Genomic DNA, 16,520 nt, shown 5'->3' with positions numbered 1-16,520 from the left:
AAAATCATTGAGTTGCATAAAGTTCCAGAATTGAAAATATTTTCAAATGAAGTTCAAATATTTTCAAACACCCTTTTAATTTTAAATGGAAGAAGTCATATCATCTTCGCTCAAGGGTTTTGTGTTTGAAAAGCATTTGAATTCATAGAGATCAGAAAGCAAATATGAAAGTTTGGGAAAGTCCTTTTATTCCCTCTCATTTAACTTTCAAAAGTTTCGAATTCACTCACTTTCACGCAATCAATCAAACAATCAAACAATCTATCTATTTGTTTATAACATTCCAAAATTTAGAATTTTGGGATGTTACAGATCTCCAAGTTTCTTTGGTATTCCACCCTTAAAAGTATAATTAGCAAGCATGGTGGAAATTTTAGGTTCCGGTATGTTTCTTTTATTTGTAATGATATCTTTCATGTACTTAGCATAAGGATTGGTTTTGAGCATATCAGTTAATCGCATATGCAAAAAGATAGGTCTAATCATTTCAGCAAAGCGCTCAAAATCCTCATCATCCTTTTTCTTGGATGGTTTGGGAGGAAAATGCATGGGTTTCTGAACCCAAGGTTCTCTTTCTTTACCATGTTTCCTAGCAACAAAGTCCTTTTTATCATAATGTTGATTCTTTGATTGTGGGTTATCAAGATCAACAACAGGTTCAATTTCTATGTCGTTATCATTACTAGGTTGAGCATCATTATGAACATTATCATTAACATTACCACTAGTTTCAGGTTCATTACCAGATTGTGTTTCAGCATCAGAAATAGAAATATCATTTGGATTCTCAGGTGTTCAATAACAAGTTCGCTAGAAGCATGCAAAGTCCTATCATTTTTCTTTTTCTTCTTTTTAGAAGAACTAGGTAGATCTATATTATTTCTCTGAGAATCTTGCTCAATTCTCTTAGGGTGGCCTTCAGGACACAAAGGTTCCTGAGTCATTACCAGTTCTAGTAGCCACTCTAACAACATTATCATTACCTTTACTATTCAATTCATTGAGCAAATCATTTTGAGCTTTAAGTACTTGTTCTACTTGAGTGGTAACCATAGAAGCATGTTTACTAATAAGTTTAAGTTCACCTTTAACATTAGCCACATAATCACCCAAGTGTTCAAGCATATTTGAATTGTATTTCAATTGTCTACCAAAATAAGCATTAAAGTCTTCTTGCTTAGCCATAAATTTATCAAACTCATCTAAGCATGGGCTAGCAAATTTAGTAAACGGGATTTCAGCTTTATCATATCTATAGAGAGAATTTACCTTTACTACCTGTGTCGGGTTATCAAGACCATGAGTTTCTTCAATAGGAGAAGGATTTGGATTATATGTTTCTTCAACAGGTGGTAAATTAAGACCATGTATTTCTTCAATAGGAGGTAAATTCTTAACATCTTTAGCTTTAATACCTTTTTCTTTCATAGATTTCTTTGCCTCTTGCATATCTTCAGGAATGAGAAATAGAATACCCCTCTTCTTCGGAGTTGGTTTAGGAATAGGCTCAGGAATTGGCTCCGGAGGTGTCCAATTATTTTCATTTGTCAACATATTGTTTAATAAAATTTCAGCTTCATCCGGTGTTCTTTCCCTGAAAACAGAACCAACACAACTATCCAGGTAATCTCTGGAGGCATCGGTTAGTCCATTATAAAAAATATCAAGTATTTCATTTTTCTTTAGAGGATGATCAGGCAAAGCATTAAGTAATTGAAGAAGCCTCCCCCAAGCTTGTGGGAGACTCTCTTCTTCAATTTGCACAAAATTATATATATCCCTTAAAGCAGCTTGTTTCTTATGAGCAGGGAAATATTTAGCAGAGAAGTAATAAATCATATCCTGGGGACTACGCACACAACCAGGATCAAGAAAATTAATCCATATCTTAGCATCACCCTTTAATGAGAACGGAAATATTTTGAGGATGTAAAAGTAACGAGTTCTCTCATCTTTGGTGAACAGGGTGGCTATATCATTCAACTTAGTAAGATGTGCCACAACAGTTTCAGATTCATAACCATGAAAAGGATCAGATTCAACCAAAGTAATTATATCAGGATCAACAGAGAATTCATAATCCTTATCAGTAACACAGATAGGTGAAGTAGCAAAAGCAGGGTCAGGTTTCATTCTAGCACTTAGAGATTGCTTACTCCATTTAGCTAATAACCTTTTTAGTTCATTTCTATTTTTGCAAGCTAAAATAGCGAAAGAAGCTTCTTGATCAAAAACATAACCCTTAGGAATAACAAGTGATTCTTCATCATCACTTTCATCAGTATCATCAGATTCAATATTTTCAATTTCTCTAGCCCTAGCAATTTGTTCATCAAGGAAATCACTAAGTGGCACAGTAGTATTAGGCATAGAGGTAGTTTCATCATAAGTACCTGATACGTCCATTTTGCATCATGCTTTTATATCGATATTTATTGCATTATGGGCTGTTATTACACATTATGTCACAATACTTATGCCTATTCTCTCTTATTTTACAAGGTTTACATAAAGAGGGAGAATGTCGGCAGTTGGCATTCTAGGCTGGAAAAGGAGCAATTATTAGAGACCTATTCCGCCCAGCTCCAAAAGTCCTGAAACTTCACAGAAGATGTTTTCCAAATATATAAAAAAATACTCAGCAGAAGAAACTCACCAGGGGGCCATACCTTGCCCACGAGGGTGGGGGGCGCGCCCTACCCCCTGGGTGCGCCCCCCTACCTCTTGGGCCCCCTGGTGGCCCTCCGATGGCCATCTTCTGCTATATGGAGTCTTTCGATGTGAAAAAAATAAGCCATCTTCTCGGACGAAACTCCGCCGCCACGAAGCGGAACCTTGGCGGAACCAATCTAGGGCTCTGGCGGAGCTGTTCTGCCGGGGAAATTTCCCTCCCGACGGGGGAAATCATCGCCATCGTCATCACCAACGCTCCTCTCATCGAGAGAGGGCAATCTCCATCAATATCTTCATCAGCACCATCTCGCCTCAAAACCCTAGTTCATCTCTTGTATCCAATTCTTGTCTCCAAGTCCGGGATTGGTGCTAGTAGGTTGCTAGTAGTGTTAATTACTCCTTGTAGTTGATGCTAGTTGGTTTAATTGGTGGAATATCATATGTTTAGATCATATATGCATATTAATACCCCTCTGATTATGAACACTAGTCGTCTACCCGTGCGTTGCACGGGCTAGCATATTTATTGTGGGGTAAAACATAAACTTTCATGAAAGGCAATGCATGGTTATTTATGGTCTCAATGACGTACTCTTGGATATAAAGATTGCTAAATTTTTTCTTTTGAGAAGCTACAATGTTTTTTTATAAATTTATTCCTTGAGATTGAACTTGAAATTAGGATATTTGTTAACCTTAGTAGTTTGCTTGATAGCGATCAATTCTAGGTCTTCTTCAAAAACTTGTTTGGTGAATTGTATGCTACACAATTAGATTTTGCTATGATTTCTGTTTTTTTGCTATGATTTTTTGTGGCCATAATGGATGTACTGTTGGATATAAATATGGGTGCTAAGTATGTTATTTTGAGAAACCATAATTTTTAAATGTTTTTTCTTGAGATTAAAATTAAAAATATTATCATATATCCCTAAACTTACTACTTTGCACGATCAATTCTATAACTCCTTCGAAAACTCCTTGGGTAAATTGTATAATCAACAATTAGATTTTACTATCATTTGTATTTTCTTTTTATGAGTTTCGTTTTGTGTAATATACTCTTTTTTTTTGGAATTACTTGACGCAGAACTGGATGTATTTTAACCGTAGTTTATTTGTAGGGAGTTGTGATGTCCATTTAAAATAAAATAGCCAGGAAGATAAAAATAATTATCCTGATTTTCGTTACTCTTTTTTTGTTAGTTACTACTAAAATTGGTCCCATATAGTCAACTGAAATAGAAATTGTATTTTCTGTATGAGTTACACTGTGGCTAATGTCCATTTAGATGTGCGCATTTTTATTAGTTACAGATTTTTGGTAGCATGAGCGGCGGGTTTCGGCGGCCGCGGTCGGCGCTGCCGTCGTGTCTAGTGCGCGCCCCTCTGACCGGCGCCATGAGAGCGGCTTCGCCTGTGGATCTCATGGACAGTGCGTGCATCATTAACCTTCTATAGTCCTCCCCGGCGAATCGCATCACATCGCCGGCCGGAGCGCCGGCCATCTGGCCGTTCCCCTTTGCGGTGTGGTACGCCGTCTCGGCCGAAGCTGCAATCTCCTCCGGCGCCCGCGTTGCTGAGCGGAGTTTCCTCATGCAGCAGCAGCGCCGGCAACTCCTATCCATCTACCAAAGAAAGTGGCATTATCTTATCCATTCAGTATGCATCTTTTCCTCTTTACTGTGCGTTTGCACGAACAGGTGCATATCTCCCTTTGCCTTACCATCTCCTCTTTGTATTAAATAAATTTGAGCAGCTTATGTTTGCATCTTGCTGTAAAGTGTACTTGAGAGACGATGGTAGAGGAGCCATCAAGGAAATTGCTGGCAGATGCAGCTACGAAATTACTTGTTCCAGTATTTTTTATTATTTGTGAAATTGGATATGACTGGTAGGCTATGTAAGAAAGAAATTTTATAGTAATTGAGAAAATGATCTTGGTTCTTCAATGGCTCTGTAACTTTAGAGCCACGTCCCTAATGCATACATATATAACTGGTATTAATCTTGTCAAATCAGTTGTTAGCCCTTGCTCGCATATTTTTGTTTACCTGTAAATGCAGAGAGAAGTACCTTGCTGACAAATATAATATTTCAGAGATAACCATTTAAAACAATTTTAAAAACAAATTTAAAACAGATAAGGCTGCTATGTCTTTCCAGAAAAAAAGGCTGCTATGTCTGCAACATATTATATTTGGTCATTTAAGAATGTTTGTATTTGTTCTTAACTTCTATTTCTAGTTATTTAAAAAATATCTATAATATATCCTTGTAAACAATGTTTTTTGCAACCTTGTCGGATGGACGCTCTTCATCTGATATAAGTATCCGCAATCCATTTCTGCTGGTAACCCTTGACATTGCAACATAGAGTTGGCCATGTGTGAACACTTGCCTTTCTAAGTAGAGTCCAACCTTTTTGAGAGATTGCCCCTGACTTTTGTTTATTGTCATAGCAAAGCACACTGATATTGGGTATTGTCTCCTTTTCAGAATGAAAGGCCATTTTGAATCACTTGGTGACATAATAATTCGTGGGATGTAAACTTTGTCACCAATGTTAGTACCTGTTATGACCTGGCCTTCGATGAAACGCTTTCCTAGCTATGTTATTGTTAGTCTTGTCCCATTGCAAAGTCCTGCACTTTGATTGATGTTCCTCATAAGCATTACTGGTAATCCTATTTTCAGCCTCAGTTCATGATCTGGTATTCCAGAAAATGTTAGACTATTTAGAAATTCAGTTGGGTACAACATATCTTCGTCTTCCACCGTAGACATTGCCTTGCATGTTGTATCTGAACTGAGATAGGTTACCTCTTCTCCAGGAATTTGACTCATGATGTAGGTGTTAATCTGGTCAACAGTCTCGTTCCTTGGGCACAGGATCGCTCTTTCCTCTAGGTATGTTCTATCAGTGTACTTGTTGTGTAATTCAGGGTATGTGTTATTAACTATAGATGCTTTTGGGTCATCTCCTTTATTTAAAATAAGGTCTTCTGGGATGCTAACCCAGTCTTCATCATCTATTGTTGTTGTTGTGCCATCGCCGATGTTTAGTATCCAGTTTGCAAATTCAGCTGTCTTTGCTTTCTCTTCTGGACTACCTTCGGATGAATTCAGACGCATATTTTCTGTGAGTCGGTACTCCTCAAAGTTCTTCCATAGGTAGGATCTCTTTATAGATGCCGAAATGATATGTTCCCTTTTCCCCTTTGGTATAACTGGTAGGATTTGTCTGAAGTCACCTCCCAAGACTACTGTCATTCCTCCAAACGGTCTATGCTCGGCATCCTCATTTGTGAATCGAAGTATGTCTCTCAAACTCTTGTCTAGTGCCTCAAAACAGTGCTTGTGTGTCATAGGTGCTTCATCCCATATTATCAGTGAAGTTTTCTTTATTAGTTCCGCGAGAAATGTTCCTTGCTTGATGTTGCATGTCGACTCGTTTGTGATTTTGAGCGGAATGTGAAATCTTGAATGAGCTGTTCTTCCACCGTGTAAAAGAAGTGCTGCTATACCACTTGAAGCTACTGCTAGAACTATTTTTCCTTCGGATCTTAATTTTGTCATGACTGCTTTCCACAGAAATGTCTTTTCAGTTCCACCATGTCCATCAACGAAAATCAGTTTTCCACGACTGCTGCTAACTGATTCTATTATAACATCAAAAGCCATCCTCTGATCTTGATTTAGCTTTTGTAGTAACTCTGTGTGCTCTATTCTTAAAGAATCTTTATCGTAGTTTAGTTCCTCATTTACTAATCTATTATTTATATCTTGAAGAATCGAACTATCTGGTAGTGGCATTCCTGGAAAATCTTTGAGGGACTTACCACCTTTAGCCAATAGGTGTTCGATCTCTGCCAAGAGGAGGCTCTTTATTTGCAATGAGTTGAGTTCTAGGGCCTGAAAATTGAGTATTCTTCTTTGCCGACGTTGGATGTCCTCAGATAGTAACTCCCAGTTTGTTTGCCACAACTTTGCAGGATCAGTCACCTCGCAAAATAAAAGTATTGTGCAGAAAAGTTGGCGCATTTGAGGAGCAGAGGCCCAATGGGATGCTTCCTTGATGCAGTCATCCCACTCCTTGTCGTCATTAAGTAGCCCAAGAGCATAACATGCAGATTTGTATGTTGGATATACAACCCCATCAACTGTTCGGGTTTCTTCATAGGATCTGCATCCTTTCACGGTATTTAGAAGCATTCTCAAGTAGTATTTTTCACCGCTTGTTGGTTGTGCATAGTAAATCCTGCCTATGGTTTTTTTACCACCACGTCTTTTCCTCCATTCTTTCTCTTTTGCATGCCAAGTCCATTTGGTTGGAAACTGTGCATACGTCAAACTGCGAGCTTCCTCATGCAATTGGTTGGCTGTCATCCATTCTGTGAACATAGTCTTTTCTATGTTAGGCCGATATATGATTTTATCTAAATCCATCGAGTCTGGGAATACCACAACATGTTCATTTTCTAGGTGAAATTGTAACCTTTCAACCGCAGGCTCTCTATACTGAAGAGGAAACTGAAATATGCGCCATGCGGCTTCACATCCAGAAATGTACCGAGCATCAAGGTATCTCTTGATTTCGTCGTCCCTGTTTGTTAATTTGCCACCTCTTGTTTCTCTTTGTTGCTCTTCTGTTTCTATTAATACAGTTGTTCGATCTTCTCCTTTGTGGATGTATTTGAATAAATACTTTATAGACCTTGATCTGTTGCACCATTCAACATTTATGTGGGCTTGATACTTGACCAGTATGTTTCTATTGTATGGCACAACAAATCTATTGTCTAGCTTCACTCCGTTTTTGTCCACAGTATTGCCATCATCTCGTCTTCTATATACTGGATAGTTATCTTCATCTATTGTAGTTTCAGTGCAAAAACTCTTGGGGAAATGTTTGGCACAACTTTTATCGACCATGCATGGTGATTTTGGGTGTGCTTGACCGCAAGGACCATGTATCATGTAATTTTGCACTGCTTCATACCCATCTGGATCACTATTCTTGTCAGGAATTTCGGCTGATATGATTTTGTCGATCTGGGAAGGACTGGGATCTTTATCATCTGGATGTAGAAACACCAGTACATGTGCATGAGGGAGGCCTCTTTTTTGGAACTCTATCGTGTAGACAACTGCATGCAAGTAAAGAAATTTTAGAAGAAATGATTTTGGACAATCATCTAGGCAATAGTAAATCTGTAGTTGGTTGGTAAACTTACTCGCAATTGTTTGTCCAAAACACTTCTCGTTCTTTATGTCATACATAAGTTCCTTCAGTTTTAACATGAATACTCTGGCAACAATGTCTGGACGATCTTCAGGTTTCTAGCCTGGAATCAGATCCAACATATCCTGTATTTCCGGCCATTTCGGATTGCATGTAAAAGTGATGAAGAGATCAGGATAGCCAGCCCAAGGACAAATCGCCATGGCATCTTGGTAGTTTTGCTGCTTATTTCTAGGGCTACCATTATATGTTGAGGGTAGTATGATTCTTTGGCCAACTTGTTCAGTTCGTGTATCTCCATTTTCTATTGCATCATGCAGTCCTCTGTATAGTTCTGTCCTCAGCTTACCTTGGTTTGTCCTGTACCAATTTAGTCTCCATTGTTCAATGCACGTTGCTGCATCAACTAAGAACTGTAGGAACAAACGTCCACTCATTTGCAAGGTTGTTGCTTGGTTAAGACGTTGTTGGATGCGATATGCATAAAACTCCAGCATTGTTACATACTTTCTCTTACACTTGTCGCCTCTCTTTTTTTGATACTCTATTTCTGGTCTGAACCCATCTTCTCCATATGGAAAAAGCAAGGGGTATTGCATTGACATATAGCTTGGGTGAAACTCTGAAATCCTCTGTAACATTCTGTCTTTGGTCTCAATTATTATATCAAATTCATTATTTTCTCCATCTTGTTCCCCGATAATTAGTGCTGCAACTTCTGAGGCAGATGGGAGGTTGTATTGTAGTCCATCTTTTGACCTTTTGTTGATCAATCTTAGTCTTACATCTTTAATATCTCGGTTTTCGAACCTGTCCCTTGCCATACGAAACGATTTGACTAAAACATTGTGCTCATCTAGCATCTCTAGTAGACCTTTGACAATGTTTTCATCTGGCTTTGTCTTACTCTCCATTGAAGTTGATGCAGTAATCCTGTTATGCACTTCATTTTCTGTGTCATGTATGTACAATTGGGCAAATTTTGGTTTCGTCACGTCATCTTTAGGAAGTAAAGTGCCAATCTGATGGTAGTTTTGGCCATTCAAACGGAAAACATATGGTCCAGGTGTCTGCTTATTAATTTCATAGTCAACCTTTCCTCCCATTGAAGTGAACGCGAACATGGAGTTGTACAACCTGATGTTCTGGCGAAAATTGGATGACTCTCCTCTTTCATTGTAACGTAGTAGCTGTCGGAGATACAACGGAGCTTGCTTCAGTGGTGGTAATTTAATTTTCCCTTCCTTGCAGCAGAGACCAAATTTTGGAACTGTGATGTTACGTGTGTTTGTGCTTCTCTCTCCATGCCACATAATGGCATTGCAAAATTCACAAACGCAATTTGGTTTTCCCAAATTTGAAACTTGAGTGACATCCTTTGCTATATTTGATACTTCACAGCCATTATTGTCCTTTTCTGTCCTTATTCGTTTCCTTTCCCTTTTCAGCTGGAGTATCTCTTTCCTTTTTCGTCTAGCTTCCTTCGTTGCTGCTTTGATAATATCTGATTGACTATCATTAGATTCTACTGTCGCAAGCTGCGAGGTTCCTTGCTCAGGTATTTGTATTGTTTGATCACCCAATATATTGCTGCATTATATTTTGGTATCATTTGAATAATCCAGGTAAATTAATGTCTATATAATTATTTTTTGGTATTGGGGTAATGAATACCTTCTGTTGTTTTGATTTGGTCCACCGTTACTTCGACGCAAGTTGAGTGCAGCTAGTGAATCCTGAAATGAGGGAAAAAATTGTAACGCTTTATTTGAGAGCAACAACATGCAGATAGAATTAAGTATATGGAAGTTAACAGTATTTCCTTTCTGGAGCCAAAGATCTGGCATGTACCCCATGTGATATTTCTCACTGAATATTTAACCTTGACTGTAGAAATTAAAATCTATTCCTCATTGGGAACATCACAAAAAAAATTAAGTACATGCTAGTGAGGACATCTTATAAGCACCTGATTCCTTTTCTGCTGAAGTATTTCTTTCCTTTTCCGTGCAGCATCCTTCATTGCTGCTCTAATGATGTCTGGTTGATTATCATTAGATTGTAGAGTGGCAAGTTTGGAGGTTGCTTTGTCAGGTCTTTCATTGCTGCATTAGATTTTGGTGCCATTTTAAAATCTAGGTAAATTAATGGGTATAAAATTGTTTTTATATTGTGGTAACGAATACCTATTGTTGTTTTTGTCAAGTCCATTGCGAGTTCGACGCATGCTGACTGCAGGTAGTTAATCCTGAAAAATATGAGGGAAAAATGTAAGCATTTTGTCCAAGAACAACAACATGCAAAGAGTATCAAGTATTTTGATAGTTGACCCGTGCACTTGGATGGGCTAGTATCATATTGATAGTCGAAATCCAATCATATTTAACTTTCTTAGAATTTTATTCCTCGTCGGGGTTATCACAAAGTATGTAAGCAGTACATGATAGTGAGGACATCTTGTAAGCACCTTATTTTACTTGTCCGGAAATTCTGAGTTGCTGACGATAATTTTAATGTACACATGTCAGGTACCACATTGTTTTGAAGGATGTTGTCTGGATCAATCAGTTTCCTGGAAATATTCTTGTTCTCCTACTGATAGTATGCCAACAAAGAATTGTAGATCATGTACATGTGTTATTACCTTTTAAGCAGAGGACATACTATATGGTTTGTAATTGGCAAACTAATTTTGATGTTTGTTCATCAATTTCTCTGTAGTTGCAATTAACAAAGCATATGTGATGAGATTACATAGTTGATGCATATAGTAGTGGAAGTTGGTAATGAATACCTGCAAGTACTGGCACACAACCTATCCGCTCCTTACTGCTTGCCGTGTAAGGATTAATTATCGCCTGTACGTGATGTAGGATGAGATCAGAGGTGATGTCTTGCCGGGATGAAGGATGTGATCGGCGGCGATGTCGACGAATTGACTTGATACTATATTTTACCAAAAGAGAGATAAGTGGATTTTGTTGTGTAGAATTTGTCACGCGTACGTTTAGATCTGAGCAGTTAGTCTTAGCGCTGTATGTCTTATACATGCACGTCTCCGTTCCATACACGTATAGTCTATGTATTTCATTCAAATTTCTATCCGTGTGTTTAACCATCCGTACACGTATAGTCTATGTATTTCATTCATATTTCTATCCGTGTGTTTAACCATCCAGAACTATCTACATGTCTTCATGGAAAAACCAATATTTAGTTCCAATCTAAACTTGAGTCATGGTCGGCCACGCATGATAGGGCTAGATGGCAAGACGGAATGCAGTGCGGACTGGAGCATGTACGTCAGAGCTAGGGCGACAGGTAGAATGGGTTATGCCCCAGGCTTAGTGTATGAGAAATCTCTATGTACGCTAGGGTGACAGGTAGAATTGGTTATGCCCCAGGCTTAGTGTATGAGAAATCTCTATATACGCAACCCATGTCAAGCTGAAAACTGACTTCAGGAAATCACTGAATTTGCACTCAGAACCTCCTCTGTAAACGTGTGTGCCCAACCAAGCTAGCAAAGCAAACAAATTGATTGATTCTGTAGGGAGGTTAGTCGTACCAAAAAGCTATCTGATCCATGTAAAAAAGGGTAGCTGATCAATTCCTCCACCGGCTAGCTTGGGGAGGCTAGCACATATGAAGAGAGCACCCTGATCAATTCCTACCAGAGTTGGCACCTGGTACAAATTTGGCGAACGGGATGGAGAAACTCTACTGCTGTTTCTAATTAAAAGGGATGCACTTACGGAGAGAAATCAGCTGTTTCTAATTAAAAGGGATGCACTTACGAAGAGAAATCAGTTCCTGATGCTGGCGATCAAATGCTACAACAGAATCAAATATGGACTCAACCATGAACCACAAAATTGTTCTTTTAGCTGTCATGCTTTCTTCATATAGCAAGCAACTAAGGTAACTAAGATTGAATTGTTTTAGACTATTCAGAATTACACCAAACATTTACTTCTGAATAATAGAGAGAATAATAACTTGCTAACACAAAGGTATGCCTTTACGTTTATTAAAAATATCTTAAACAATGACGAAGTTCACATAAAGTACAAATGTGATGCTCCCATCTATTGTACTACATCCTAAATTAACGGATCTCCACTAATTAGCGACTTGTCTTTCGAGTCCTTAATACACCAGACTTCTGAATGCCTTTGCTCAGTGATTTTTTATCGACACAACTAAGCCTTGTCTTAGGCCTTGAATCATTGTGCTCCTGATCAACACCGGCGCATTTGCGTACAACACGCTTCCTCTTGGGGCTTGATTCCATAGACTTGGACTTGTTTATTTCCTGACTACCTTCAGCTTTTGATTCATCGTCAAGATGTGCAGCACGACTTGTGCTCCGTCTCCTACCCCTTTTAGTCTGGTCAATAGTGAGTTCATCATCCTCTGATTCTTGCTTTATAGTTTTTGAAAGTGATAATTTGTTCACTTGCTCCTGCGAACATTTATACCAGTTAGAGAGGTGTACAACAACTATGAAAGAACATGAAAATGCATCAAGAAACTTACATGGTTATCATTCTGAATTCCTTTCTTCTTAGATCCCTTATCAACACCAGTAAGCCTTATGCTGGTCTTTGAATAATTCTCAGTTCCATCTCTTTCGGAATCTTCGTCTTCAGTAATGCTTATTGTACGCTTTCTTTTGGGGCTAGATTCCTTCAATTTGCATTCATCTTTCTCCTGGCTATCCTCTTCTGATTCTTCATCAGAATGTACAACGCGACATGTGTTTCTAGTGTTAGACTTTTTAGTGCCCTTCGTAGTGTTCTACAAAAACATGATAAATTGAGTTAGTTTCCATAAACATTCATTGTAAAATATGGCATGCACATATACAAAATGTTATGGAGCATCGTAGTACAAATAGACGATACCTGTTCAACATTAACGTGTTGTACTGATGAATCTTCTTCAGAGTCCATAAAAAATATTCTATGAACAGTGTAATCTTGGTAACCGTACTTGAAATTATAGTCATTCTGTCTGAACTGAAAAATCAATCTCTGCCCACATATTTTCTGAAATTTTTCTGCCTGCTCATGGATATCACAGTCATCCCTATCTATCAAGAATCTTGCAGATTGCTTAATCAGTTTTTTTGCTTCTGTCTCAAACATGGTGCAAGTTGTTGTTGCAGTATGATCACATATCTCTAGCTTAAGTTTGTACCTAGTAACAAAATGACACATCTGGTAAGTGGAGGATAAATTACTACCTAAAACATGAGATATTATCGAATTTACCTTGGACATGTCTTCTCAGGTTCTTTCTCACATTTTGGACAGTAGAAATGATTCCCTTCTTTTTGTAGTTTTTTGTTACATTTGCCGCATCCTATGTAATACCACTCATCTGATGTATCAATTGACTTAATGGTTGCTTCTGCAGTATAGAACTTTTCCTGTCCATCGTAGGTTAAATTAGCACATAAAACATATGAAAAAAGAATTTAAAAGTTAATCATAAATGCCTGTTTTTCAGATTCATATGCAATTTCAGTTATTTCTCTTAGTGTCTTTCTGTTATAGAGCATTTGTTCTTGAATTGCTTGGGCTTCTGGCCCTGTTTCCTCTATGATATCATCTTCCAAGCAATACCTATTTTCGCATGAGGTAAGTATCTATGTACATGACTAAATAGGATTTCTTCATATTATTGCAGAAAAATGGTTGCACCTCATTTGGAGCTCAGCTGTTTCAGGGATATCCAAATCGATATATACTTTGGTCGCACCTGTAGATGACAGCGAGTACTCTGCAAGCACTTGATATTAAATTTCGAATACAAAAAATACATGCATAACACTACTTACCCTTGATTGATATAAATACAAACCTTTCAGTTTTCTGACAGTTGTTGATGTTACTATGACAACACGTCCCATAGAATCTTCATCAATTTGGTCGACCTTATTACCCCACAGTCTAATATTAACTTTTTGATCCCTGTATATTCCAATAGATATGACTATGAGCAGACATGATATTTTATTCATACAATTTTATTTAAGTGTACTTACTCAATTCTAAGTACAATATCTCGAATCTTGGAAATCCCATGAGTTGTCTCCGTCTCTTCAATATTCCCTATATAACTTGCTACCCCAATGACATCTGCTAAATAAGATGGTGTTAATATGCGGTGAAGATTCAAGTTAATAATTTAAACAAATATAATCATATCGGATAAGTACATCCTCTGGCCATCTCTTGTGGAAAGAACTTCAACACTACAAAACATGAAACTTTGTTCTGCTATTTTGATATTTTTAAGTCCCTTAATCTCTTGAATTTTTGTTGTGTGCAAGAAGTTAATAATCTTATCGTCTTCAACTGGACGGAAATTCATGGCAGATGTAACCTTGAAATTTGCTATCATGTAGACTAAACCTTCTTGGATCAATAGCCTGAATTTGTTAACCATATGTTTTATTACCTTGGCATGTATCATAGTGCCCTGAAACATTATAATGCAGCGAGAAGATGCATTGGTATTTAAATCATAGTGACCTATTTATGTTGGAAAAAAAATCCTTTTACCAATAAACTGACCTGTTCATCAAGCAGTATCATGTCAAGGCTAATTAGTTCATTGTTATTGAGGTTAATGGCGTCCCATAGCCTAATTACTCTGACCTTCACTTTCCAGGAATCCTTCCCATTGTTAATCGCATCGAGCATATCGTATGCCATTGTTTCAATTGAAAACAAAAGAATTTGACCTGTAAGCGAACACAATTTTGAAGATTAGAGCTTGTTATAGTCTTAGCCAAATCAAAGACTTTATAATCGAAAAGAAAGATTAGTTTGTATGACATAGTAAGTGCAAAGCCTAACAATGTGATTGAACCAACAGAAAAAATAATCATCTAAAAATTGGGTGAAAAGCAACTGAACAGAGGCAACCGTCGCACCTAATAGGAGAATCTGACCAATGACGATGTTGACAACGAACAGAATAATCAGAAAGAAAGATTAGTTTGTATGACATAGTAAGTGCAAAGCCTAACAATGTGATTGAACCAACAGAAAAAATAATCATCTAAAAATTGGGTGAAAAGCAGCTGAACAGAGGCAACCGTCGCACCTAATAGGAGAATCTGACCAATGACGATGTTGACAACGAACAGAGCCTCCTTGATTTGAGATGGTCTATGTTAGGCTGCAGGCTTAATTTATAAGCTAGCCTAATGGGCTTAGTTCTGCCCCGAGCCGATCTCCGTGACGTATCCAAAGAGCATACCTGAGAAGATTAGATTTGAAATTGAATACTTAGATTTTTTTTAATCCAATCTAGAAAAAAAATCATTGTGAGAAGGGGAACCTGATCCACATGAGGAAAATAATTTTAGTGCGATAACCTCGTTGAGCGCAGGAGATCCACGCCCCAACGTCCTTGCTGCAATTTGAGGTGAGGATAGAAGAGTTCTTGATGCAATTTGAGGTGAGGATAAAAGAGTCCTTGCTGCAATTTGAGGTGAGGAGAGAAGAGATCTGAGAGTTTGTGAGAAAGAGAGAGACGTGATTGAGAGAGGGATCCATGCCCAAATTCCTTGATCCAATTTGAGAGACATGGATCTGGTCATCATGGGGAGATGCGGAGAGACCTGGGAGTTCGAGAGAGAGAGATGGGATTGAGAAAGAGATTATGCGGTCTCATTTTTTGTGAACGGGGCCGGGTCTCTCTTTTTTTTGGTAATGGAAGATACGGTGGAGAGCGCTACGGGCCTTTACTCAGAGCGCTATGGGCCTTTTCTTCTGACTCAGCCGTCGAATGATGTTGGGCTTTGTGAATCAGTCTGTTTAATAAGCAAACTTAATTTTTTCAGCCGCAAATTGTATGGGTTAATCTAGACCGTAATAACTCGGTCCCATCATTAGATGTACGGCTTTTATTTTCTAATTAACGTGGGAATTATTAGGGAGTCGCTAATTAGTATAGGTATAGATATAGATGTTTATGCTTTGTGAGTAGTTACTTTTGTTTCTGAGGACATGGGAGAAGTCTTGCTATTAGTAGTTATGTGAATTTGGTATTCGTTCGATATTTTGATGAGATGTATGTTGTCTCTCCTCTATTGGTGTTATGTGAACGTTGACTACATGACACTTCACCATCATTTGGGCCTAGAGGAAGGCATTGGGGAGTAATAAGTAGATGATGGGTTGCTAGAGTGACAAAAGTTTAAACCCTAGTTTATGCGTTGCTTCGTAAGGGGCTGATTTGGATCCATATGTTTCATGCTATGGTTAGGTTTACCTTAATACTTTTGTTGTAGTTGTGGATGCTTGCAATAAAGGTTAATCATAAGTGGGATGCTTGTCCAAGTAAGGGCAGCACCCAAGCACCGATCCACTCACATACCAAATTATCAAAGTACCGAACGCGAATCATATGAACGTGATGAAAACTAGCTTGACGATATTCCCATGTGTCCTCGGGAGCGCTTTACATCATATAAGAGTTTGTCCAGGCTTGTCCTTTGCTACAAAAGGATTGGGCCATCTTGCTGCACTTTATTTGAAGGAAATATGCCCTAGAGGCAATAATAAAGTTATTATTTATTTCC

General features: G+C 38.1%; 3 protein-coding genes across 12 annotated transcripts; all 3 read right to left on the bottom strand.

The window, feature by feature from the left end:
* Positions 1-3,980: 3,980 nt before the first annotated feature.
* Positions 3,981-7,077, bottom strand: LOC147991226 (uncharacterized). The gene is made up of 2 exons (XM_087538578.1): positions 5,353-7,077; positions 3,981-4,301 (listed from the first exon to the last, which is right to left on the bottom strand). Exons 1-2 carry the CDS (start codon positions 7,075-7,077, stop codon positions 3,981-3,983), a joined length of 2,046 nt encoding a protein of 681 aa, XP_087394704.1.
* A 939-nt stretch (positions 7,078-8,016) lies between these two features.
* On the bottom strand, positions 8,017-9,941 carry LOC147991225 (uncharacterized). Its single transcript, XM_087538577.1, has 3 exons — positions 9,888-9,941; positions 9,593-9,654; positions 8,017-9,508 (listed from the first exon to the last, which is right to left on the bottom strand). Exons 1-3 carry the CDS (start codon positions 9,939-9,941, stop codon positions 8,017-8,019), a joined length of 1,608 nt encoding a protein of 535 aa, XP_087394703.1.
* Positions 9,942-11,921: 1,980 nt separating this feature from the next.
* LOC125511421 (replication factor A protein 1) lies at positions 11,922-15,633 on the bottom strand. Of its 10 annotated transcripts, XM_087521201.1 has the most exons (11): positions 15,038-15,633; positions 14,503-14,672; positions 14,387-14,407; positions 13,985-14,064; positions 13,787-13,896; positions 13,627-13,705; positions 13,422-13,548; positions 13,195-13,352; positions 12,826-13,120; positions 12,458-12,718; positions 11,922-12,383 (listed from the first exon to the last, which is right to left on the bottom strand). In XM_087521201.1, the coding sequence occupies exons 4-11, from the start codon at positions 14,008-14,010 to the stop codon at positions 12,045-12,047; spliced, it is 1,395 nt and encodes a 464-aa protein (XP_087377327.1). In that variant the 5' UTR covers positions 14,011-14,064; positions 14,387-14,407; positions 14,503-14,672; positions 15,038-15,633; the 3' UTR covers positions 11,922-12,044. The 10 variants fall into 10 exon arrangements, with proteins under 10 accessions (XP_087377327.1, XP_087377330.1, XP_087377326.1 ...); XM_087521204.1 differs by having other exon boundaries at positions 13,971-14,407; XM_087521200.1 differs by having other exon boundaries at positions 13,985-14,407.
* Between the last annotated feature and the right edge of the window lie 887 nt (positions 15,634-16,520).

Source organism: Triticum urartu, chromosome 1A, assembly GCF_056163025.1.
Source record: "Triticum urartu cultivar PI428250 chromosome 1A, HENAU_Tu73, whole genome shotgun sequence".
NCBI lineage: Eukaryota > Viridiplantae > Streptophyta > Magnoliopsida > Poales > Poaceae > Triticum > Triticum urartu.
Note: the sequence above shows the minus strand (reverse complement) of the source record. Positions and strands in the feature narration are given on the sequence as shown.

Excerpts from the sequence above, each read along its gene's own strand:
- LOC147991226 (XM_087538578.1), bottom strand. The coding sequence starts at position 7,077 with ATGTTCACAGAATGGATGACAGCCAACCAATTGCATGAGGAAGCTCGC. Across the intron at positions 4,302-5,352 it reads GGCTGAAAATAGGATTACCA|ATGGATAGGAGTTGCCGGCG; the intron begins GTAATGCTTATG and ends TTTCTTTGGTAG.
- LOC147991225 (XM_087538577.1), bottom strand. The coding sequence starts at position 9,941 with ATGAAGGATGCTGCACGGAAAAGGAAAGAAATACTTCAGCAGAAAAGG. Across the intron at positions 9,655-9,887 it reads TTCAGCAGAAAAGGAATCAG|GATTCACTAGCTGCACTCAA; the intron begins GTGCTTATAAGA and ends CCCTCATTTCAG. Across the intron at positions 9,509-9,592 it reads CCAAATCAAAACAACAGAAG|CAATATATTGGGTGATCAAA; the intron begins GTATTCATTACC and ends AATATAATGCAG.
- LOC125511421 (XM_087521196.1), bottom strand. The coding sequence starts at position 13,946 with ATGAATAAAATATCATGTCTGCTCATAGTCATATCTATTGGAATATAC. Across the intron at positions 13,121-13,194 it reads CCTGAGAAGACATGTCCAAG|GTACAAACTTAAGCTAGAGA; the intron begins GTAAATTCGATA and ends TTTTGTTACTAG. Across the intron at positions 12,384-12,457 it reads GAATTCAGAATGATAACCAT|GAGCAAGTGAACAAATTATC; the intron begins GTAAGTTTCTTG and ends AAATGTTCGCAG.